The sequence below is a fragment of the Lynx rufus genome, unplaced genomic scaffold (genome assembly GCF_022079265.1).
Source record: "Lynx rufus isolate CCGP_SWC_20201006 ecotype Redwood Valley unplaced genomic scaffold, mLynRuf1.p SCAF_45, whole genome shotgun sequence".
Taxonomy (NCBI): Eukaryota; Metazoa; Chordata; class Mammalia; order Carnivora; family Felidae; genus Lynx; species Lynx rufus.
This window is the reverse complement of record NW_025814862.1, coordinates 1,114,079-1,139,951: the sequence shown is the minus strand read 5'-3', so window position 1 is coordinate 1,139,951 and position 25,873 is coordinate 1,114,079. Positions and strand designations below refer to the sequence as shown.

Here is a 25,873-nt window from a genome sequence, read left to right as displayed (position 1 = left end):
TGCAACAGTCTAATCCCATCAGAGCCAGTAACTAAAAGCCATTATGTTGCAATTGATTATTTTATTTTCCAATCAGCCAACAGTCCCAACTTATGGCTTTCTTCCCTTTTTACGCAACGACTGTCCTTCTCCAGAGAAAGCGACGAATCTGCCTCCAGCTTCATCCTAAGTGTGAAGATAAAATACTATTTTCAGAAACTCCTTGGAGGCTTAGAATAAATGCTTTATTCTGTTGACTCATGTGCCAGCCACCCATTTTCCTCACTTCCACATTATACATAAGAAGAAATGTCTTTGAAGTGGAAACATAAATCATAGTCTACTGAATTGAGAAACAAAACCACAGAATCACAGCTATGCCTCTACCACAGCCTTTATTCTCAGGTTGAATGTACATCCTTTTGCAGAAGAATCACATTTTCAAAATGGAAAAATGTAAAAAATATAAAATACACCCCAAAAGAAGAATCATCTGTAATTTCACCACCCAAAAGTATTTCCAGCCACTTTATTATATATGACTATATATGACCTATTATACTTCCCGAGTCTCAAGTCAATGAATTTCTTTTCTCGTGTAGGCTACAGAAAATTCCATCATGTGGGAGAGGCAGTCTTCCACCACTGGATGTTACTACCAGGTTTGCGGTATTGTAAACAGTTGTGGTGAGCAGCTTACTGTGTTTGTACGCAACTCTGATTTTTTTTTTTTTTAAGAAGTATTATTCTTCCATAAAAGGACTGTGTGTTATTTTTAAGGCTTTTAATATTATGGTCACTAACCAGCCCTCAGAAACATTCAATCAAGCTATTTTCCCACCAAAAGAAAGAGGGCTTGTTTTTTTCTGAACTCCTGAAAACAGCAGGTATCTTTTCATCAGCTTGTATTTGCTAGTCACTTGGAGGCGTTATCTGTGCAAGAGGATTTCACACTCCATAGGACGTGCCCCTGCCTGCACTTGCCCCTCCTGACCTCCATGCAGGAGTGTACTGGTGTGGTGGCAACCATGTCAAGTTGAGTCATAGCTAAACCAATCAGCCTTCCTTTTCTGCAGAGCCTTCTGTCCTGTCCTGCTGTCCCTGTGTCTGGCTTCTCTCTTCTGCATACATTCAATCACAGCAGGCATCCCGCTGTTTTTGTCTGTTTGCAGGTGCATCTCATGGGGCCTTTAAGCTGCCCTACCTGGACTGGCCATCCTCTTGGTGCTACGAATGGCTTCAGGGCTCCCTATTTCCTGGATCTAAGGCTTTCTTATTTCTACTTTATTCCTTCATTTTATTTATTTTTTTTTTTTAATTTTTTTTTTTTCAACGTTTATTTATTTTTGGGACAGAGAGAGACAGAGCATGAACGGGGGAGGGGCAGAGAGAGAGGGAGACACAGAATCGGAAACAGGCTCCAGGCTCTGAGCCATCAGCCCAGAGCCTGACGCGGGGCTCGAACTCCCGGACCGCGAGATCGTGACCTGGCTGAAGTCGGACGCTTAACCGACTGCGCCACCCAGGTGCCCCTATTCCTTCATTTTAGTAGGGTACATCCTCCAGATGCTTCCTGAGAAAGGGTGTTTGAGGAATACCTTTTTGTGAGATCCTACATATCTGAAATTAGCCTTTTCTACTCTCACGTTTCCCTGATAGGTTTGGTTGGTGTTAGATTGCTGGGGCTGCCATAACAAAATATCACAGCCTGGGTGGCTTAAACAACAGATATTTTCTCATGGTTCTGGAGACTGGAAGTCCAAGATCAAAGTGTTGACAGGTTCGGTTTCTTCTGAGGCCTCGCTCCTTAGCTTACAGATGTCTGTCTTTTTGCAATGTCCTCACACGCATGGTCTTCCCTCTGTACAGCTAACTTTCCTCTTCTTACAAGGGCACCAGTCAGACTGGGTTGGGGGGCCACCCTAATGGCCTCATTTTAACTTAATCACCTCCCATAAAAGCCTTTATCTCCAAATACAGTCATATTCTGAGGTGCTGGGTGTTAGAGCTTCAACACAGGACTTGGGGGAATATAGTTCAGCCTGTAAGAGTTGGGTACAGAACTTTTTAGAAAAGTTCCCTCTCAGAATTTTGAAGACACTGCTCCAAGATCTCCTAGCTTCCTGTGTCCTGCTAAAATGATGCCATTCTTAATCTGTGGTACAGCCACTTTCTGCCTTCTGAAAGCTTTAGATTCTCTTCTTTGTCTCAGTAGGGGGCTATTTTCATTCACAGTGTTGGATGCTCAGGGGGCCCTCCAATCTGTAAACTCTGTGCCCTTTAGTCTGGGGACATTACTTCCCTGATGGTTCCTGCCCCTTTAGTTTCTCTAATCTCTTTTCAGAACTCTTCTGATTTAGAGGTTAGCAGCAGAAACTTCCTGACTACAGTCTTCACTCTGGGGTGAGCTGGCTGGCACATTTCAGGGTTCATCAGACTGTCCAGAGAAAGCTCCTCCAACTGCAATAAGCAAGTCTGGCAGCCAGTGTGTGAGCCAAGCAAGGGAAGGATATCAAGGGTGACAACATTCAGGATGCAAACTGTTACTCATTTGCTCTTTTAGTTCAGTCCTATCCACTGTACTGATGGCCCCAGCCTCGGGACCTGTCGTGATGCCTCTTCCAGAAGACAAGCCTCCAGCTTTCTCCTGGGGTCAGGCAGGTACATCCCCAGCAGGTTAAGGGGATAGTGGCGGGGGGTTGGGGAGAGGGGGTGCTGTGGTTCGGTTCTTTGTGACACACATTCCATCTTTGTCCCCCATTTCCAGAGGTGCCTTTCAGAGCTCTACTCTCTACACCAATCTGCCTCTTGGCTTTCCCCACAGCCAGCTCAGAATGTGGCTTCCATGGCCTGCGAAGTCAGTTACCCCTTCTGTTCTGGGGCTTTCAAAGTTTTGTAGCAGCTGCCTCCTCTTCTTGCCAATGTCTTTATTACCTTATTACCTTGTGCCACAGCTTTCCTGAGGGTTCAGGATGGGGTAGCGCTAAGCATGTGCCTTCAATCCCATCATCAGCCACACATTTCTTCTCCAGTACTTATGGATTAAACAGCTCCAGCTGTGCCTCGCCCTCCCTTTCCTGTATCTCCAGCAGTCAGGTCACAGGTCAGCCTGGAGGACGGCCCTGCTGAGGCCTCCAAGCTGGAGGCAGCAAGCCCCAGCATGTAGCTGGCAAAGGCTTGGAAAGGCACTCAAGGAGGAGTCAGAGGGTAAGGTCTCATTGGGGAACCACACTGGTTCCTCTGAGCCTGGAAGTTTCCCAACACCGTGTTAATTCAAGGAACATTAAGACCAGGGCGGGATGCAAAGGGGTAGGAAATATGTAAACGGTGTAGTGGTCTCTATCCCCAACCACCCCACAGGAAGAGGGGAAGAGTTCAGTGGCCAAGGGGCTGGTGATGGCCCTGCAGCCAGGATCCTGAGTGGGCTCACAGAACATCTGCCCTCTAGCCTACTCTAGTTCCCCAAGACACTGAGCCTTAGGGAAAAGGAACCAGGAGAGTGGTAGGTCTGAAGTGCTGGTGTTCTAGAAATAACACGAATTGCCCCTGAACCCTGGGTGCCCTCACCTCCACACATCTTCAGGCTCACATGTGTAAAAATGCAGACAATCACGGCAGCCACCTCAAGGGATGGGGCTGGGGATTAAGTAGTTAACTATGGCACTTGGTCAAGGCTCTGTGAGCTGGTATTGTGTCGATCACCACTGCCAGGTGACACCAGAGCTGTGGCCTACACACTCCCCGCATAGTCTCAACGGGACAATCAGGCTGCCAGGGAGAGGAGGGCCCTAGGCATGGGGAAAAATATGACAGAAACATCCTTATTCAGAATGGAAAGAACTCTCCAGTCATCATTAACAAATAAAACTTCTCATTACCAGTAAAATAAACTCACCTCTTCAACCTTTTTGACCAGTGGACGTGAATTTCTGATGAAAGTGATCTTACCAAGTTTAAATTCATAATTGGGAATTCCCCTGTGAAGGAGAGCAAGGAGGAGAAGTGTTAGTTTCAAGAGAAAAAAAGCATTAAAATTCATTTTTTTTTTAATGTTTATTTTTTGAGAGGGGGGTGTGGAAGAAAGAGAGCACACACACACAAGCGGGGCAAGGGCAGAGAGGGAGAGAGAATCCCAAGCAAGCTCCATACTGTCCATACAGAATCTAACATGGGGCTCAAACTAACAAACCATGAGATCATGACCTGAGCCCAAACCAAGACTCATACAATTACCCGACTGAGCCACCCAGATACCCCGCATTAAAATACCTTGTTTTTTTTAAAGTTTATTTATTTATTTTGAGAGAGAGAGAGAGAGAGAGAACGAGCATGCACATAAGCAGGGGAAGGGCAGAGAGAGAGGGAGAGAGACAATCCTAAGCAGGCCCTGCATTGTCAGCACAGAGCCCAGCATAGGGCTCGATCTCACAACCCATGAGATCATGACCTGAGCCAAAATCAAGAGCCGGACACTCAACTGACCGAGCCACCTAGGCACCCCTAAAATTCATTCTTGACAATCAAGAGGAAGGCAGGCAGAAGATCCAAGTGTCCTCCCGACAACTCTCATTCTGGGGTACACTGCTGTACCCACTCTGGCCTTGGGGCAGCCCTCTGGTGCTCCCCAGCATCCTTCCTGAAGTAACCTGAAGGCAACTGGGGAAGAGGCCTGTAGACCTGGGGCCTGGCCTGCAGGGAGGGGTCACCTGGAGGCTTGGGGGCCTCATCATCTCTGTCCTCTAGCCTCATAGAGCCTGCAAGGGCTACATTCACACTGAATTCTTTAAGCTCTCTTAAGAGACTGGGTAAAAACACTGCCAGCATTCTCCTTCTGCTCTAACACACAGAGTAGACAGGTGACGACATATCCCTGCTACCTCCATGAAGGCCACCAGAGGAGGGAAACTGCTCTAAGAGTCTCTGGGCCCCTAAACAGAAACACATTAAGTAAGGCAGTTCCTGCCTCCTGTTTGAGGGAAGTTGACATAATGTGACTTGAATTATTTGAAGTCACAAAATAGGAAAACAGGGAGATTACTAAACAGGTAGTGGAATGACCTGAAACAGGAAAGCAAGCTGATCAGGTACTACTTGGGAACAGGTGGAGGCAGAACTGGAAGCACCAATGGAGGCTGTGGGAGAGGCTTGGCAGTTGAGGAAGGGCACCAATACCCACTGTCCCCCTCCCCACCCCTCCAGAAACAGTGGCTCTGGTGGTGCTCCAGCCCACTGAGGAGAACAGGCAGGGGTCATCCATTAATACTGCCAGCCTCCTTGGTCCAGGCTTGGTCTCTAGAGCTCCAGTGAGGTGGCCCCACCCCAGGAATCTGGCACAGAGCCTCCCTGTAGGATGACAAAGCATCAGGCGGGAGCAGAGTCAGGACAGACCCACCTTTTAATGTCTCCAGGCTTGATTGGGGAGGGACTGGGCTCTACACCTTTCTTCTTCCCATCCAGTCTATTTCCAGAGCCGGAAAAGGCCTAGACAGGTGAGCAAGAAAGTGCGCAAGAGCTAGTGAGCATACACATGCCCTTTGCCCAGAGATCGCTGCAGGGATGTGTGTTGGAGGTGGGCTGTCCAGAACCCTTAAGAACTGAAGCCCTCACTCCCCAGCTGCTGGAGTATGGACAGCCGAGAACTCTCCACCCAGCTCCTCAGAGGATTACAGTGAGATGAAAGGAGCCTCCTGGCCCAAACACAGCCACCCTACAGGGGCAGCCAATAGCTAATGACAGGTCAAAAGGTCTGACCCTAGCTTCTGCAGGGCCACCCAGCTCAGGGCCCCAGGGGTGGGGTGGGCTAAGGCCTCTGTTGCAATGCCCCACAGCTCTACTTTCTAGTCCATCTCCTCTGCTGCCTCCCAGCACCCTGGTGCCAGCACACCAGCCATCTCTACCTCTTCCCAGGGAGGCTGGCTGGTGGCAGCGCTGGGAGGTCACACTGCAACTTCCTTTCACAGAGGCCATGTTATTAGGGATAGAGCAAATGTCGTCATGTCTGGTCAATCTAAGAGAAGAATACGTGTGTCCTATTTTAACTTTTTGGTAAGTTAGAAATCTTCAAAAAGAAGAAGAAAAATTGGAAAAACCTTGTAAAACTGTTAGGAGGATTCCAGGAGAAAATGGATGTAAAGTGCCACGTAACCGAGAAAGTGCCAGATATGTGTGTACACGGATGCCCAGAGCCCCAGTCCCTACAGAGGTCCCCAGATGGCACAGTGGGCATACAGAAAGTTAAATGTGTGGCCTGGTACTCACACGGAAGCCCAGCTCTCCAGCATAGCCGCTGTGGTCAGCTTCGCCTTCCTGATAGGGACAGAAATCATGCGATAAGCCTCTCAGCAGGGATACCCCAGCTTTTCTCTTGGGCCTCTCATTGCTACTGCCAACCCTGCACCCCAACAGCTGGGACACACTGTTCCACGGGAGCAGGGCACGTGGCCATGTCAGCACCAGCAGAGGCCAAACGAGAATCAGCTGTCAGGACAAACCCAGGACGCCCTCCCACAAAAGTCCCATTACCAAAGAGGGCAAACAGTGCTGGAGCTGGGGAGGGATGTTGGTGAAACAACTTACAGCAGACTCCTCATGCTGGACTTGTCTTTCAGGCTCCTTGTAACCCAGTGGGGCATCGAAGTCTACCTGTGGTGTCAGAAAAGTAGTTTTGAGATGTGGAGACACTTAGGCTTCCTTAGCTTTTCTAGTTTAATGGAGACAACTGTAGGTTCACATGTGGCTGTAAAAAATGCTACAGAAAGTTGCCCTGTATGCTTTGCCCAGTTTTCCCAATGGTAGTGTTTTAGAAAAATTGCATATAGTATCACCACCAGGATAGCAACAGTGACATGATCCCACCTTCCTGTTCAGATTTTCCAGTTTTATACTGACTCACTGGTGTGTGCATGTTAAGGCCTCACAATTTTATCACAAGTGTAGGGCAATGTCTCCATCCCCACAGCTGAGATACTGGACTGTTCCAACATCACAGGGACCCCTTGAGTTGTCCTGTTACAACCACACCCGCCTCTCTCCTGGCTTTCTCTCCTAACTCCTGGCAACCATTACTCTGTATTCCAAGTCTAAAGTCTTGCCAGTTTCAAGAATGTAATACACATGGGACATATAACATATGTCAGAATATAACCTTTTGGGATTGGCCCCTCTTGCTCGGCAGCATTCCCTGGAGATCTACTAGGCTGTTGTGTGTACCAGTAGTTGCTTCCTACACAGGAGCTAAGTTTTCTTAGCTTTTTATTTTTTAAGTGTATTTATTTATTTTGAGAGAGACAAAGACAGTGCAAGTGGAGCAGGGGCAGAGAGAATCCCAAGCAGGCTCCACACTGCCGACAGTGCAGAGCCTGACGTGGGGCCCGAACCCATGAAGCTGTGAGATCACGACCTGAGCTGAAATCAAGAGTCAGATGTTTAACTGACTGAGCCACTCAGGTGCCCCAAGTTTCCTCAGCTTTTAAGAATATTCACTCTTTAGGGGCACTTGGGTGGCTCAGTGCGGTTAAGCATCCGACTTGGGCTCAGGTCATGATCTCACAGTTCATGAATTCAAGCTGCGCATTGGGTTCTCTGCCATTAGTACAGAGCCCACTTCGGATCTTCTGTCTCCTTCTCTCTCTGCCCCTCCCCTGCTCACACTCTCTCAAAAATAAACATTAAAAAAAAAAAAAAAAAAAGAATATTCCTTCTTTAGCATGTCTAAGATGCTGGTGGGTGCAGCCATCTCAGAACTGGCTACAACTCTGCCAGTTCTCTTGGTCTAAGAAGGATCATAAGGTCAGCAGCCTCCTTATAATGTTCTGATATCATCTTCCTCCTCTTTCACCCAAACAGTCCCAGGGGCTACATGACACCCTCGAGGGGAACTGGCCTGCAGGGGCCATCAACTGCCCATCTTCCTTCACCCCAAGCGCACTTGTAAGCAGCAAAGGTACTCACGTTCATGTCACACTCAATGATGGACACGGCTTTGTCAGGCTTGGTCTCCATCACCCGCAGTTCATAAATCTGTAGGAAAAAAACAAAAATCAGTTTCACAGTTCATGGCAGCATTGGGGGCTGTCGTCATTCATGTTACTGTGGCTCCCTACTAGGCTCACAGACACATCATTCACCTCCATGACCCCCTCCCCCAGATGCACCTCTTGCTATGACAAAGGGGCTGCCTTTGTGGGGGAAGGCTGCTTTGATGCCCATAAGTGGTTCAAATCAGACAAGGTAGTTATGCATCAAATTGCAAAAGACACAACCTTTATCCCAGGAAGTTCACTTCTAGGAATTTATTCTAAGCAAATAATTAGCTAAATACCCAAAGAGAAAATTCTGAGAATGCTCACTCCAACATTGCTAATAATAGTGCATTCTCAAAATACCTACCAATAAATTGGCTAAATGAATAATATTTGTTCACATATATAGAAATTATAGTCGCCAGCAGAACACCATGCAGTCAATGGGAGAAGTTAAAAAAAAAGTCATATTGCTGTATGTCCAAGATGATCTCAAGTGTGTCAAAAATGTGTATCAAAACATCCAGAAGCGGGGTGCCTGGGTGGCTCAGTCAGTTGGGCGTCTGACTTCGGTTCAGGTCATGATTTCGCGGTTTGTGGGTTCAAGCCTTGTGTTGGGCTCTGTGCTGACAGCTCAGAGCCTGGAGCCTGCTTCAGGTTCTGTGTCTCCCCCTCTCTCTGCCCCTCCCCTGCTCATGCTCTGTCTCTCTCTGGCTCTCAATAATAAATAAACATGAACAAAAAACAAACAAACAAACAAACATTCAGAAGGGTAAGAACAAAAAGTGGCAGAATCTGCTTTTTCATGCATCGTTTCTGGTTTTCTGTTTACCTGAGTATGTCCTGCTTTTACAAAGAACAGTCTGGAGAGTCCCACCATTAAACAAAAGCCTCAACATTAGGGGGAGGGTCCCCAAAGTAAAGTGAGAAGGCTTCGTGTGCCCAGTCTGTTTTTAAAAGTTTCCTCATTATTTAATAGAAAATGAACAGGGGCGCCTCAGTGGCTCAGTCAGTTAAGTGGCCAACTTGGGCTCAGATCATCATCTCAATGGTTCGTTCATGAGTTCAAGCCCCACATCAGGCTCTGTGCTGCTAGCTCAGAGCCTGCAGCCTGCTTCAGATTCTGCATCTCCCTCTCTCTCTGCCCCTCTCCCACTCAAACTGTCTCTCTCAAAAATAAACGTTGGGGCGCCTGGGTGGCTCAGTCGGTTGAGCGGCCGACTTCAGCTCAGGTCATGATCTCATGGTCCGTGGGTTCAAGCCCCGCGTCAGGCTCTGTGCTGACAGCTCGGAGCTTGGAGCCTGTTTCGGATTCTGTGTCTCCCTCTCTCTGACCCTCCCCCGTTCATGCTCTGTCTCTCTCTGTCTCAAAAAAATGAATAAACGTTAAAAAAAAATTAAAAAAAAAATAAACGTTAAAAAAATTGGGAGAAAAAAAAAAGATGAACAGAAATGAATGCATGCTACTGTACGGATGTAACGCAATTTCTCCAGTCAAAATCTGGGCTGACTCCAATGGGTTTGCCAGCACCACACTACTACCAAAACTGCTATGAAATCTGTACATGCACCCCTGTCTCCGGAGGAACATGTTCTCATTTTGCTACAGTACTGCTTTCAAACTGCAGGTCACAAGGAATTAATGGACCATAATACCAACTATGTTGCAACCAGAGCTGGGAAAGAAAAATCTTAGAAGGAGCACCATAGAAATGCTAGAATATATTGCGTGAGGTATACTTCCTATACTTCCGTGACGATTTCTAGTGTTTTGTATTATTCTTAAAAGTTCAACATGTATGTGGAGTTCCCAGTTAGTTTTACTGATTGAACTTTTTCTTGGGTTGCAGACACTTTCACTCTGAACAACTCTTCAGGCTTATTCTTTTCTAATATTTTAGATGTTCTTGCTCGAGGCTCTCAAACGTTATTACTGCTTTATGTGGCGACATTTACCAAGATTTACTTCATATTTGCTAGTTTATTTGTTCACCATTCCTTCTGGCATGCTGGTCTTTCCTTCTAGGAGAATGCTTATTCCTGAAGCACATGCTTTTGAAGTTCCATTAGTAAATAAACTCTCTGGGATTTGGTTTATCTGAAAATATTTTGATTTTGCCTGCATTCTTTAAAGATTTTGGTGACAGTTACTTTCTGTCAGCCTCTGAAGATACAGTTGCTCCTTGAACAACATGGGTTTGAACTGCCGCTGGTCCACTTACATGCAGTTTTACAGCACAATACCTTAAATGTATATTCTCTTCCTTGTGACTTCTTTTTTTAAATTTTTTTCATGTTTATTTATTATTTTGGGGAGAGAGAGACACACACAGAGTGTGAGCGTGGGAGGGGCAGAGGGAGAGACACACAGAATCTGAAGTAGGTTCCAGGCTCCAAGCTGTCAACACAGAGCCTGATTAGGGGCTGGGAACTCATGAACCATGAGATCATGACCTGAGCCAAAGTCAGATGCTCAACCAAGTGAGCCACCCAGGCACCCCTCCTTGTGACTCTTTTAACAACATTTTCTTTTGTCCAGCTCCACGATACATATAACATAAACTATATGTGTTAATCGACTGTTTATGTTCTTGGTAAGGCTTCCAGCCAACAGTAGGCTATTAGTAGTTAAATTTTGGGGACTGAAAAGTTATTTGTGGGTTTGGTGACCCTAACCCCATATTCTTCAAGGGCAAACTGTATTCTGCTATTTTTGGCTGTAACAGTTGCTGTTCAAAGGCTTACTATTTACCGTTCTTTTCTAAGTACCTTCTCTCTGCTTATTTGGTATATGCAACTCACCCTGTTTGATATATACTATACTCCCTGTTACTGTGGGCTGAAAGCCAGTTCTAAAACAATTTCATTTATTATCTCTTCACAATATTGTGGCTCCATCATTCTCTCCTGCTGGGATTTTCAGTGTGTGTGACTCTCTCAGTGTACCCAATAATTCAGTCTCCCCCTATGCTCATTGCCTTGATCTCTTGTGTAGAAATTTTTTTTAATCTTATTTATTTTTGAGAGAGAGAGACAGAGAGAGACAGAGAGAGTGAGCAGGGGAGAGGCAGAGAGAGAGAATCCCAAGCAGGTTCCACACTATCAGTATGGAGCCTGCTGTGGGGCTCGAACTCACAAACCATGAGATCATGACCTGAGCCGAAACCAAGAATCAGACGACTGAGCCTCCCAGGTGCCCCTCCGTGTAGAATTCTAAGGCATTTCTCCAGATTTAGCTTTCATTTCATTAATTCTTTGTCAGCTGTTATTTAACTCTTTGTTTTTCAAACCCTCCTGGTTATTTTTGGTAGTCTTTTATTGATTGCTAAATTTTATGATTCTGTTTTTAAAAATATCTTTGAACATTTTACACATAAGTACTTTATGTTTGCATCTGAAAATGCCAATACTGATTTCCTTAAGGGTCTATATCTGCTTTTCTTGTCTCTGCTTGGGTGTCAGGTGACAATGTCCCCAGGCAAAGCCAGGTTCTGCTTCCCCTGTGCCCCACAGCACTTGGAGCACCCTGCAGGGCCAGCTCCTTGAGGGCCCGTCCAAGGGAGGGAATCACAAGGACAAGGACCCAGGCTACTTTGCTTCTGTGTTCCCACAGACCAGCAAAGGGATTAGCTCAGATCATAGGTGCAGTGGAGAGGTTCTAATGGAGGCACAATCAGTACCCTTGGCCCCATGGGATACAGACTATGATTAATAATGTTAAGCTCATTCACCTGTAAATGCAATCAATCCTCAAAACAGAGCTGCTGAATGAATTACTACAGGGGTTTAAACATGAACGCATAAGGATTTTAAAAAGCAAAGAGTAGGCAGCAATCCTGATAAAAGCCATGCATACCCTGCCTAAAAAGAACCCCCATTCATTCTGTGCTGACAGCCTGACAGCAGGAAGCCTGCTTGGGATTCTCTCTCCCGCTCAACCCCTCCCCCATTTGTGTGTATATGCTCCACATGCTCTCTGTCTCAAAATAAATAAATAAACTTAAACAAAAATGGGGACCCATGGACGGCTCAGTCGGTTAAGCAACCGACTTCAGCTCAGGCCATGATCTCATGACTCGTGGGTTTGAGCCCCGGGTCAGGATCTGTGCTGACAGCTAAGAGCCTGGAACCTGCTTTGGATTCTGTGTCTCCCTCCCTCTCTGCCCCTGCCCCGCTTGTACTCTCTCTCTCTCTCAAAAATAAATAAAAATATTTTTAAAGAAAGAAAGAAAGAAAGATCCCTCCCCCCACCCCCCATTCAAACATCAGAATGGACACTGCAAGTCTTCAGGTGTGACCTACGCTGACCTTGGCTCTGGGCCCTATTGGCCCCGTGGTTGAGACACTCACCTTCTCATTGTAGTTGATGGCAATCACATCCCCTGTGGTCAGGCAGGCAAAATTTCTTAATGCGTTTTCTAATCTGCAGACACACACTGTTAAGGCAACATGGCAAGATGGGTACCTTAAATCTGAAACAAGTTCTATAAAGGTTTAGATGATCACTGTCATAAAGTATACCAGACAGGCATATACTAGGCTGGTGATAAAACACACGGCTTGGATACAGTGAGATATTACTCAGCAATAAGAGAGGGTGAACTCATTAGACGGATGAATTTCACCAACACTGCTGAGGGAAAGAACCTGCCACAAAGTGTTCCCTCAAGAAAGGCAGCTCTCTGAGGGGTGGGAAGCAGCAGGGAGGTTCCTAGAGCTGGATATCAGGTGAGGAGGGGCAGGCAAGGGCACAGCAGACCTTTTGGGAAGATGGAAGTGTTCTGGGTACATGGGTGTTCATGTTTGTCAACTGACCAAACTGGGAGTTTTATTGTATGTAAATTACACTCAACAAGTTGATCTTAAAAATCCTATGGGAGCATGGAAGAAAAAAAGACTGAATGAATCATAAATAGGCCCCCTCAAAAGTTCATCAAAAATCAAAGATGTTCTGACACTTGTTCTTCTATCTTTTGGGTGGTAACCAAACTTTAGGGCAGTTATGTTCTAAAATAAAAACTAAAAAAATAAAAATTAAAGAGGGAAAGGTAACCTGTAAACCCTTTTTATAATTGCAAATAATAATAATTTCTCTAAAACTGAATAACCCAAATGCCCAGGCAAGGGAGTTATGCCTAATCACACGGAATACTTTAACCATATCATCCTTGTCAACTCAGAGAATTACTTTAAATAGAATGGGCAAACATACACTCCTCCAGAACCTAGCACTGTGACATGGCATACCAGGCAAGGCTCTCAAGAGTCTGACTTGAGGGGAGAAGACTCAGCCTGTCCAGGATCCCTTCTCTTGGTCAGATAGCCTTTCAAGATGATAACAGCTTTGTGAAAGGGCATTCTGTGTACACTGTCTTCGCTCCTTTGCATAAAATGCCATGCTGTTGGGGTGCCCTTCCCTTAGCTCCAGCCCAGCTGTCAGAGCCAGCCCACTTGGTTTCTGCATCACAGCTCTACGTGCCCAACCTTCTTGGCTCTGTGCTGAGTCTGCCTTTACTAAGAGTGCCTTTATCCTGCCTGTCAGCCAGACTCAGGAGCACCAGACTGCCTCTCCGCTGACGAAACTGACACTCTTTCTCCATGAACTAACAAGTTAACCATGCGGATAGAAACAGCCTCTGAAAACAATCTGGAAAGTCTGCACCGCAACACACATGAAAATCCAGAGAAGATCAAAAGGGGGCATGGTCACTGAGGCAGACCCTCCTGGGCACTGATCACCAGACAAGCACCTCCAAGGCAGTGCTCTGAGGCATCAGGTGAGCAGACGTCACAGTATGTCACCCTGCCTGTAAAACGGGAAGCCTCCAACAATGAGTGTGGCGAGCACAGCTCCCCAAGCCCACACCATGTCCAGGACCAAGTCATAGGGAACTCAATACACTGGTCCAGACATAGTCAGCAGGAGACTCACAGCCCACACGTCCAGGATGTAGCCGACATCAGCTTGCTCCTGGGTTGGGGTTGGGGACAGTGTGCAAGTAGGGAGGGTAGAAGCAGTTTTGTTTTTTTTTAAACTACCTACCTGTCTGTATTGTTCAACTGTGTTTTATCGAGCCTTTTAAAAATAGATAGTGGAGTGGTTGCCCTATAACAAGATCTCAACAAGCAAGCCAGGGCCTCCAATCTAGAGGTCTAGACCACAGACCACACACAGCATGCTCCTTGCCCACACCAGTTGTTTCTTAAATTATCAACACCCATGTCTGGCTCACATTCAGAGAACATTATCAAAAACCACTAAAACCTAAAACCTTTTCTTTTCTCTTGCTTACAGAAAAATGTACTGTGTCACTGCTCCCAATGGTTTGGAGTGAAAAGCATTAACCCTGGGTAAAAGGTGAGGCTGAGTAGCATTCATGGTTGAGGTGGGGCACGAGGGGCCCGTGAGGGTTTGGGCCTTAGAGGCAAACCAGCCAGCCTCCTTCCACCAAATACACTGAGCTTTGTGCCAGGTGCCCCAGTCTACCTGGAGGAAGGGTTCCACTTCGCTCTCAAGGAAGTGTCTGGAGAGTGTCCAGAAGAGGCCCAAAGAGTGCCGCGTGTGCTTGTCCAGGCCCAAGCCCAGATCCAGGCCAGGGTGGACATGCTGGCTAAACACGATTATTCTCAAACCACAACTCCAATCAGAAACAAATGTGTGGTCCCCAAAGTAGGCGCATGCTCAACAAAGAGCTCGCTTTTTACAGATTGCCAGCACACCCCTCCCTTGTCCAGAAGAACCCTTATCTCAAAAGGATACACTGCTTTGGGGTTGGTGATGTCCAGGAAGTCAGGGCTCTGAGGCTGGAATTTGGAGTACGTGGCTACTTGAAGGTTGACACTCTCCACCTGGACCAAGCCCCCTTCTTCCAACAGCAAATTCTGCATCATCTAAAAGAAGAAGAAAGCTACATGAGGCTCCTGGAAATCAAGTGGTCAGCACGAGCATCATCTAACCACACACTCAGCAGGCCAAAGTCTGGCATTCTGATGGCTCTTCCTTGGGTCCCTGGAAGAGGAGCCTGAGATGAGGACTTGGGGACAGGTAATTTAATTGCGATTTGATGTTAGGAAAGAAGGTAAAGCCAACCAGCAAGTGAGTCAAAGGCGTGAAAGGAAGGAGGCCTTGGGGTACTACCTAGGTGCCTGCAGCCAGCAATGTGTCTCTGTCAGCCTCTAAGAAAAGATGGTCCCCTAGAAGGAAAGGCCACTAGCTCCAGGTCTCCTAGGGACAGTGTTTCCCCAGGGAAGCTCACCCCTCCATACCTTTGAGTTGTCTCACACACAACTTACAAGGCCTTGGAGCAAACACGGCTGCAACGGGAGTAGGATAATGATGGCACCAGGTGGGCTTACCTCACATGGAATGGCCATATAGCTGAGGCAGGTGCAGGGTGGTGACAAGTCCCCAGAGGTGTCTGCTACAGGGGGTCACATAAAACTGACAAGATAACTTCATACTTCTATGAAACCACCCTGTGTGGTGGGTGCTGGGTGAGGAACAAGGCAGAAAGATACGAACAAAGGCTTGTGAGTACCTGGTGTGCAGGAAGTCAAGAGACCATAAGGCTGACACTCAAGGGTCTGAGACAAGGAGGGTGGGCCAGGAATGAGGAACCCTGCATGTCTTGGGAGTGGTTTTTTGCTTTTTTTATTTTAAGCTTTCTTTTTTTTTTTTTTTAATTTTATTTATTTAAAAAACAATTTTTTTTTATGTTTTACTTATTTTTGAGAGCAAGAGAGACAGAGCATGAGCAAGAGAGGGGCAAAGAGAGAGAGGGAGACACAGAATCTGAAACAGACTCCAGGCTCTGAGCTGTCAGCACAGAGCCCAATGCCAGGCTTGAACTCACAGACCACGAGATCATGACCTGAGCCGAAGTTAGACATTCAACCGACTGAGCCACCCAGGCTCAGAGAGAACCAGGGGCACCTGGCTGGCTCAGTCAGTAAGGCATGCAACTTTTGATCCTGAGGTTTAGTTTGAGCCCCATGTTGGGTGTAGCTTAAAAAAAAAAAAAGCCAAAAACCAAAACCAAACCAAAAAAAACCCCAAAAAACAAAAAAAAACCTTAAAAAAAAAAAGCGCAGTGAGAACCATATGAGTGAGCCTCTACACACCCATCCCTGGGTTCAACAGATCACAGCTAACCTCGGCTCCTCATTCAACACCCCACTCCCTGACCGCATCCCACACTGGGCTGCCCTGGAGCCAGTCCCAGGCATCACATCCCTTCAAGAACGCTTCACCCAGGCGGCACTGACGGACCAGCACTGTGGCTCACAGAGGCGGTTAGGAGGTAACTCTAACAGTCCAAGGACAAGATACAGGTAAGAGGAAGGTAGGCCAGGGCCAAGGAGGGCAGAGGTCATGAGTGAAGCTAGAGGGTGAGCAGGGCCCTGTGGGCCTGTAGAGGTCCTGACACACTCTCATTGAAGGACACTCTTCAGGCTGGTGTGGTCGCTCCAACAAATGTAGGACACATAGTAGGACAGGCACAAGGCAGCAGGCTTCCACGCACTCCCAGTGGTCCTGGGCGGAGATCTCGATCTAGGCCAGCAGATGAGGCCTCAGGTGCTAGAAGAAAGGCCAGCATCTGCTCCAGGCTGACTTGTCCTGAAGAGGCCTGGGAGCTCTGGGTGGGACAGAGCACCTAACAGAAAGCACCTGCTCACGTACCGCTGAGGGTCAAAAGATCCTTAGGCCAGCTCTGCAGCAGCAACTGGAAACCCCTAGGCAATCATCTGCTCTGGCCAAGAGCTGGAAGGCCAGCCCAGGAAGAGGCAGGTCTATGCTACCTAAAGAAGCTTCCCAGGGAATATGATATTTCTTGGCAAAAAGGATCCAATTAGTTTTCTGGTCCAAAGCATCCTGGGAGATTGGACAAGGGGCCACCAAGTCTGTGGGTTGGAGAGAGAACTTTGGAGGTACGGTGTACCCCAGTGTTACCACCTCCTCTTTTACCTCTACACATGGGTCCCAGAGCAGCTCTGAGGATCCAGAGTGGCCCTGAGAAGTTGTCAGTGTGCAACACTTCAGCCACCCACATCACTCTATCCGATGAGTGGGACAAGTCGTCCAGCCCAGGAGGGGCACCTGCAGACCTACAGGACAATAAGGTACCAAGTAGCAAGTGTTGGGAAGGGCAACTGAGCAAGGAAGCAAATTGAGTCTGGGCTTTGAGGCGTGAGTAAGAGCTCCTTTGGGACAGAGGCTGGGAAACAACACAGGAGGGACCAGGAAGCAGGTGTGATGGGAGTGCAGGGCTCCCGTGGGGAAGAGGCTGGCCGGGCCTACCATTAAGGAAGGACCCAGGCTCAAGAGAAAGTTTGAGTGCAAAAAAGAGACTTTGTTTTTATGGCAAGGAAGTGATACACTTTGGAAAGACTCAGTTACAGACAAATATCTAAACACACACACGATGATGTGACAAAACTGGGGGAGAAATTAGACTTGGGGAGCAAATGTATAAAAACCTAAAATTCCAGGGGTGCCCTAGTGGCTCAGTCAGTTAAACATCCAACTCTCGATCTCAGCTCAGATCATGCATGGTTTTTGAGTTCCAGCCTTGCATTGGGTTTTGTGCTGACAGTGCAGAATCTGCTTGGGATTCTCTCTCTCTCTCTCTCTCTCTCTCTCTCTCTCTCTGTCTCTCTCCTCCCCCCGTTCCTCCTCCGCTTGTGCTCTTAAAATAAATAAATGAACATTAAAAAAATAAATCAAAATAGAAACCTAAAATTCTGTACACAGACCACTTCAAAAATACTCCTGCTTCATTATTTTCACAAAAGCCTTGCCTAGGAAATGGCAGGTAAACAGGTGGCTGTGGTTTCTAGGCTACCAGTTGGTCTACTGTCAAAGAAAGGTCACCCCCCCAGCATGCAGAACCTTGTTCCGAAACCCTTCTCTATTAGCCATGTCATTGTTCCAGGGGCGAGGCTCTCCCACGTGCTGGGGGCCTCCCTACTTCAAAGCCCCAACCTGAGACTCTCAGACTCTCAGAGACTGGCACAGTCCCACTCACCCAGTGTGGGAGGTAGCAGATGCCCTCGTCGGCCACAAACTCCAGCACACCACAGTGCGTCATGCGGTCTGAGTTCTTGTTGGTCAGTTTGAACAGCATGGGGTAGGTAATGTTGAGTCGGCCTGAAGAGGAGAGAGAGGCTGAGGCAGAGCTTCGGTGAGGGAGTTCTATTCTCTGAATGCGCTCCTCTGAAAATCAGCCTCCCTGGGTGCTCCCCAGAGCAGGCACTCAAACCCACAAGGTGCTTAGGCCCCTGGGTGCCTACCCACCCAGTAGACCCCATGCTCCCCTGACATATCACTTGGCCCAGAGCTCAGGAATGTTTGGTGACCCAGGTACACAGTACCGGCTCACACTTGAAGTTTTCTGAAACCCCAATTTTAAAAAGTGATACGTTAACTCATTTATTCATAAATAATTTCATTGCCACCCATGTGCTGGACAAAATCCATGCCTGCAAGGGTTTCTAGTTAGAAGGGTGGAAAAGAGCCTAAATGTCCATCAACTGATGAATGGATAAACAAATTGTGGTTTATATACACAATGGAGTACTACGTGGCAATGAGAAAGAATGAAATATGGCCCTTTGTAGCAATGTGGATGGAACTGGAAGCTAAGTGAAATAAGCCATACAGAGAAGCATCATACAGAGAAACACAGATACTATATGTTTTCACTCTTATGTGGATCCTGAGAAACTTAACAGAAACTCATGGGGGAGGGGAAGGAAAAAAAAAAAAAGAGGTTAGAGTGGGAGAGAGCCAAAGCATAAGAGACTCTTAAAAACTGAGAACAGGGGCGCCTGGGTGGCTCAGTCAGTTAAGCGTCGGACTTCAGCTCAGGTCACGATCTCGCGGTCCGTGACTTCGAGCCCCGCGTCGGGCTCTGGGCTGATGGCTCAGAGCCTGGAGCCTGCTTCCGATTCTGTGTCTCCCTCTCTGCCCCTCCCCCGTTCATGCTCTGTCTCTCTCTGTCACAAAAATAAATAAAACGTTAAAAAAAAAAATTAAAAAAAGAAAAAACTGAGAACAAACTGAGGGTTGATGGGGGGTGGGAGGGAGGGGAGGTTAGGTGATGGGTATTAAAGAGGGCATCTTTTGGGATGAGCACTGGGTGTTGTATGGAAACCAGTTTGACAATAAATTTCACATATTAAAAAAAAAAAAAAAAGAAGGGTGGAAAAGAAATAAACACGTACACCTAGATGTTGCAGTGCTCTGTGAGAGTCATGGGCAGGCCAGCCAGGGGGGCAATGCCAGAGAGGAAGCAGCCTGAACAAAGGCATGAAACCCAGCCAGTTTGGGAATGGCTGGCAATTGGGTGAGGCTGGGGCACCAGGACAGGGTGTGAATGTGGTCAGGAGGAGAAGGGATGGGCCAGACACTATGCAGGGTGGAAGCATTCAGCACTGTGTCTCTCTGCAAGGTCACCACACAGTCCGTCCGTCCCCTCACTCTAGTGGTCCCAAATTGAAGCCCCATGGATGGCCAGAGGCAGGCAACAGGACCATTGGCAGGCTGACTCAGGAGTGTAGGAGGTGCAGGCAATGTGAAGCAGGAGAACCCAAGAGTCGGGGACCTAGCGGAGGGCTCTGCAACAGACTGATGCAGTGACAAGCAACACTGTTTGCCATGTGCCAGGCTCTTGCTTACTCTTCCCAGAACAGTGAGGTAGGGACAATCATTACCCTTTTCATCTATGGGGAACTAACATGCCCAGTCAGCAAGAAGCCCAGGATCACACAGCCCAGGAGTGACCATGCTGGGATTCAACCCAGGCTACTGGCCCAGGTTGATCTGGCTTAACCGCTAAAGCCCACTTTGGCCTGTCGGTTTAAACATGGCAACAAAAGTTCCATTCAGCACCAGGAGGTATGGCAGACTCTGCCTAGGATTCTGGTGATGCAGATCAAGTAAGAAGTTTGGGCAGGAAGCCACAGATGAGGGAGAAGAGCCTTCAGAAGTGGCAGCAGTGGGTGTGGGTACCCCCTCACCCGCCCCACCCCCCGCCAGTCACCAAGGGTGCCTTGGATGCTGGAGTACAATGGCCAAGGGCCCAGAGGCCAGGCCCTCTGTCCCCAGGGCACCTCTCAGCTGTGGAGTTGTGAAGCAGAACCATGGTCAGTCAGGGTGAAGTAGATCAGGCTGTAGCCAAGGATCCAAGATTCTTGTCGTTGGAGGAAACCCCTGTGTTCCTCAGTCTAGTAGTTTTCAAAGTGCATTTCCTGATTTAGAGAAGTGCCTTGAGGCTCTGAGCCCTCTGCACTCCCTCACCTCCTCAAAATTGAGTAGTGACACTTTTATAAATTAAGACTCCCTGTAAGATTTCATTTAGACAAAATTTCTTCCAAGACTTAAAAGATCTGAACACTGATCTAAACTCTACTGTCCCAATCCAAGTCACTTCTTAGACACTTGTACCAAAGGTCACTCCTGGCACTCAGATCCTGGGTCAGCTCAAATAGAAGGGCAGACTCTCTGGGGGGCCCTTGTTCCCTCCTCTATGATGACAGCCTGAGGGCTATGAACTCCAGGGTGCTCTATCTACCCACTGGCTAAGCAAATGCCAGAATTCAAGGCCTCTACTGTGTGTGGCCACTGCCACTGCTGGCATTGGTTAAGCGATGCTGGCTAAAGGCCACCTCCTGTTTTCTGACTGGTGTCACATGGGCTTGGGCTGTTTATACACATGCCACAGGGCACCATCTAGAGGAGGCACTCCTGCCACATAGCAGCTCTGATGGACAGGTGCCATGTGTCCCTGTTTAAAGATGAGAACACTGAAGTTCAGAGGCCAAGTCACTAGTCTATAGCCAGGCCAGGCTGCACCCCTTCTCTACAGTGCTGTCCCACATGTAGCAGATACCAAGTGTGGACCTGTGCTTTGGTGACCTCCACTGTCCTCCCTTGGATGGGAGGAATTCACACCAGAAACACCACTGAATCTCAAAAAGCAGTGACTGTGCCTGTAGTCAGGGGCATGAGGTGTCTCTATGGGTTGTTCTCAGGGGATGAGAGGCTGAGGAAAGAGGAAGTGTGGCCACTCTCACAACCCTTGGGACTTTCTGGCTCCTGCTATAAGAGACAGAACCTGATGAGAGGGGCAGGTTCTGGGGCAGAAGATAATGCGCTGTCGATGCAGTGGGGCAGACAGGGCTAGAAATTTGGGCCTGGAACTAAAGAAACATGTTTGGGGAGGAGGTGAAAAGCCTATGCACAGCATTCTCTTGGGAGCTGACAGCCTCCTTTAGGGAAAAACCTAGTGAACCCAGCCAACAGAGTCAGCTGCCTCTGCAGGGTGAAAAGCACTGTGTTCAAACTTTCCTTGTCCTGATGGGATCTGGATAAAGTGTGTGTGTGTGGAGGTGGGGGGGTCGGTGTCAGGAGAGTAGAGAGGCTCTTCATAGGGGAGAAATCTAGAGCTGAGTACTCACTGGCCCCCAACTGGACAGCTGGCCGCCACTGGCCATCACCTCACCAGGCATCCGTGGGCCCAGCAGTCCAGCCCAGTATGCAACCTCCAGGGACACTTCCCATCCAGACACAATGAAGGTTGCCTACGTCTGGACATACTGAAGAACATATACCCAAGTTTCTGATGTCCATACTTAAATGACCTCAGTTCCCAGGTCATGGAGAAAATACTTACTGAGTTGATCGAGGGCTGAGGGCGGCATAATTACTGTGGAAAGAACATTTAAGAAACATTAAGAAAGTAAAAATTAAAAAGGCAGCACAAAGCCAAAATTTAGTTGCTGTCATATCTTTAAAACGTACTACACGATACTTGTAAAGTAGCCAGAATTTCATAATGATCTTTGATAAGGAATTTTACTTGCTGTAATTTATTGCGGGAACCAGATAGCTATTAGCCATAAATCTAATCATAATTAGAACTCTCCCTCCCACCCCAGGCCCCCCTTAGGAAGTCTGGGGCAAGCAAGACTCTCACTGTAACTAGCTTCCGGTTACACATGCAAAACAAGGGCTCCTGAAGACTGCAAGCACTGTAGGCTGAGGGCAGGAAAGGTTACTATTCAAAATAAAAACGAGCACATACTCTTCCCTCCTTTCTCCACATCTGACCTGTCATTAGGCCCTGCAAGCATGGACACGGAGAAGCAGCGGTACTGCGTGGAGAAGCGGTTCTGGAAGACCCGGGGAATCGGGTGGTCAAACATGTTGAAGGAGAACTACAAGGAAGGAAAGAGATACTGGAGTTAGAACAGAACAAAGGTACATCTCTTCACGTCAAAAGCCCAAACAGGTCAGGGTAGTTGATGCTGCTGCACGTGTATAAAGGGCAAGATGCACGGCAATCCTGATGGACCAGAGCAGTCTGCCTGAAGCACTTCCCGGTGGCACAGTGAATCTCAAATCTGTTTCTACACATTCTGCCATGCCCAGTATCATCCCTCCAATCTAGAGTCTACTGCTTTCTTACTAAATCTTACTAAAATATATGATTGGCCACGTCAAGCCTGTCATTAACTTCTTTCAGTCTCCCATGCCTCCGCTCCCCAAGGATCCAGGCCAGATCTCACATACACCTCAGGGACTGGCTACCGACAGCCCTTACAATCTCCTATACCGGCCACACCTGGTTTCTCCAACAGAAACACTTGCCCTCTTCTTGTTAATTTAAAGAAATCTATCTATCTGAGTGCCTGAGTGAGCAAGGGGTAGAGAGCGAGAGAGAGAGAGACAGACAGACAGACAGACAGAATCCCCCAAGGTGCAGAGAGAGAGAGGGAGAGAGTGCAGATCCTGGAGCGGGGCTTGAGCTCACCCAATGTGGGCTCGAACTCACAAACCGTGAGATCGTGCATGACCTGAACCGAAGTCAGAAGCTGAACCGACTGAGCCACCTAGATGCCTCCGCCAAAACATCTATTGAGTGCCCACTATCTGCCAGGCTCTGAGCTAAGCACTAGCAAAACACTCTAATGATGTTTGCTCACTAACAAAACAGGTACAACATCTGCCCCTGGAGGAGCTGACATTCAAGACAAGGGAATCAAGTAAGAGAAAATGTTTCCACGTCTGATACTGATAAATGCTCTAAGGACAAGACGGGGTAAGGGAAAGAGCTCCTGAGAATGCTATTTTAAATGGGTGGTCAGGAAGGGACTCTGCAAAGACTTGAGTGCCAGGAGGGAGCCAGGTAAAAAACAGGGAATGGCATTCCAGACAACAGGAAGAGCAGGCACCCAGCATTTGCACCCCGTCCCTTTCCCCTGGCTTCCATGACCATCCTTTCCTGGTTCCAGGAACCTTCCCTGCTTTGCCCAGGGTTTGGACTGATGCCCCTCCAATGTGCTCTCATGGTGTTATGCCATGGTAGTCCCTCCTGCTAATAAGTAGAGCCAAGATATTGTGCCACCAAAGTTAATATCCCAGCTCTTAACTTGTGGACTATGGTGAGGCTTAGAAAACATTTTACACAGCAATTTGGAGTCTTCTCAAAGTATTGCAATTGCCATGACATCCCCCCAACCATATATAAAATTGCACTATAGGGCATAAACCCAAAAGAATTGAAGGCAGGGTCTTGAAAAGATATTTGTATGATGTTCACATGCTCATAGCGACATTATTCATAATAGCTAAGGGATAGAAACAATCCAAGTGTCCATCAACAGATGAATGGATAAACAAAATGTAGTACACCCATATAATAGAATATTATTCAGCCTTTAAAAGGGAGAAAACTTTATCACATACTACAACGTGGATGAACCTTGAGGACTTTATGCTCAAGAGAAATAACCCAGTCACAAAAAGACAAATGTTATATGATTTCACTTATAGGAGGTCTCTAGAGCCATCAAATTCATAGAGACAAGAATTAAAATGTTGGTTGCCAGGGGGTAAGTGAGGGGAAATGGGGGGAATTGTTGTTTAATAGGTAGAGTTTCAGTTTTGCAAGATGAAAAACTTCTGGAGATCTAATACACGACAATGCGAATATACTTAACACTACAGAATCTATGCTTTAAAACAGTTAAGATGGTAAATTTATGTGGTTTTTACAAGTTTTAAAAAATATTTCACAATAGACAAATATTTCTTGACTTGATTCCAAATATACATCAAGTAGAGACAAAGCCTGATTAGGTAGTTTACTAGCAATTCCAAAATCAAAATTAGCAAGATGAATCTGCAGTCTTCTTAAAATGCAAACACAGCAAGTTACTGCTTAAAATCTCAAATGGCTCTTCAATCCCTGGGGCTTTAGCACAGTGGTTTTCAAACCTTTGTCTCTCCTTCCTTTAAGCAGAACTCTGTTCAACAAAGTCTTGGCCAGAAGCATAGCAAATGTGAAGGTAGAGCAGTGGAGTGGGGCTTCCCTGAGGCTTTCACTACACCACCCCATCCAAGGCATTTTTTCTCTTTGCTTTTGTTCCTCATTAAGTCAGAAAATCCCCACGAAGTATTTAACACCCTTAACAATCTGCCTTCAATCCACCCATGAACCTGACCTTCTGCCCCTCTCTGCTGCTCCCTACCCCAAGTCCTACTTTCCTTCATAATCCCAATGTCTAGTATACTGCCTAGACCTATCAGGTATTCAGGGTCTTTAACTGGATGAGGATGAACTTGAGAATGGAAACATGATTCAACAGTGAAATACTTGGGACAAAACCTAGTAGTCATTATTTTTGCTAAAATAAGCAAATGACACTGAGGCAATGCTGTACAACGGTAATGAGACTCAGCATTGCATCCAGACAGACTTGGCCTCAAATTTCCACTACCCGCTTCTTTGACTACCAGTAAACTACCTACTTCTTTAAACCTTGTTTTTTTTCATGGTTAAAATCATACTAATCGTCCTTGTCTCCAAGGGCATAGTAGGGATTAAATGGGATAAGGTGTAATAAGGGACTGTGGGCGTTGAAAGAAGTGTAAGAGAAAAAGCGCCAGCAACAATTAGCTACTACTGTTGTTATCCACTGAATCACTTAAATAGCCGAAGGCATCATTACAACCCAGCCAAGACCAAGAGGTACTGCGCTTGAGGAACTGGCTCAAGGGCTGAGTGTTCCGGCCCACCGGAATGGTTCCCAAGCTTTCTCCCTAGGGGGGGCTGACTCTGCTGCTCACGCCCAACCTTTCAATTAATTTGGTGGAATGGAAACCTGTCACCTGTATAGCACTTATGAGACCCGTGAGTGGACACAAACGTAGAAGAGTTTTCACCCTGAAGGAGTTCAAGTCCAACTGAGAGGAAATTCGAACCATGCCCAGGACTACCGGAGATAAGCTGAGGCCGATCGTGGTCAAGGGTCCGGCACTCGCCCGGCGGGGGTGACTCGGCATCTCCGTGGCCGTTTCTGTCCGCCCCGCCGGGCCCGGCCTCGGCCCCTGGCTCCAGGCCCCAGCCCCAGCTCCCAGACCCTGACAGGCCACACTCACCATGGTGGACACCTCTGCCTGGCAGATGCCGCTTCACCCAGAGAACGTTAGGATGGGAGCCCGCCGACCCTCTCAGCTCACAGCCGCCGAAGCCGCCGCCGCCGCTTCCGCTCCGACGCCCTGGGAGGCTCACCGGAAGTGCAGGACCCGGGACCCGGGGGTAGGTACGGAGGACAGCGGTCGGCTACAAAAGAGAAAAGGCCAGGCAATGGCTCTAGGGCCTAAAATTTCACTGGGATATTTACTAAAATACTATTTCATAATTTTTTGTTCACTCTAGGGTAATTTGTGTAATTTTTTAAAATTACATTTTTATAGTACTCCCCTCTAGACCAATTTAGTGGGGCCCATTCTCCTTATCTACTACACTACCCAGAATGCACGTAGACCTTCCAGCGTTTGCGTCAGCCATCGAGGAAGCTGGCGGAAG

The 25,873-nt window shown here is 47.4% G+C and overlaps 1 protein-coding gene across 2 annotated transcripts; it reads right to left on the bottom strand.

Annotated features, from left to right (window-relative positions):
• Nucleotides 1–46: 46 nt before the first annotated feature.
• UFD1 (ubiquitin recognition factor in ER associated degradation 1) lies at nucleotides 47–25,563 on the bottom strand. Of its 2 annotated transcripts, none has more exons than XM_047098208.1 (12): nucleotides 25,444–25,559; nucleotides 22,085–22,217; nucleotides 21,674–21,706; nucleotides 18,026–18,147; nucleotides 14,761–14,891; nucleotides 12,351–12,423; nucleotides 7,930–7,998; nucleotides 6,556–6,621; nucleotides 6,238–6,285; nucleotides 5,372–5,460; nucleotides 3,875–3,956; nucleotides 47–165 (listed from the first exon to the last, which is right to left on the bottom strand). In XM_047098208.1, exons 1-12 carry the CDS (start codon nucleotides 25,444–25,446, stop codon nucleotides 91–93), a joined length of 924 nt encoding a protein of 307 aa, XP_046954164.1. In that variant the 5' UTR covers nucleotides 25,447–25,559; the 3' UTR covers nucleotides 47–90. The 2 variants fall into 2 exon arrangements, with proteins under 2 accessions (XP_046954164.1, XP_046954165.1); XM_047098209.1 differs by lacking the exon at nucleotides 47–165 and adding an exon at nucleotides 1,444–3,767 and having other exon boundaries at nucleotides 25,444–25,563.
• Between the last annotated feature and the right edge of the window lie 310 nt (nucleotides 25,564–25,873).

Coding starts and splice junctions, on each gene's coding strand:
- UFD1 (XM_047098209.1), bottom strand. Junction 6,622..7,929: donor TCATTGAGTGTGACATGAAC/GTGAGTACCTTT, acceptor CTGACACCACAG/GTAGACTTCGATGCCCCACT. Junction 5,461..6,237: donor CTGGAGAGCTGGGCTTCCGT/GTGAGTACCAGG, acceptor TCACCTGTCTAG/GCCTTTTCCGGCTCTGGAAA.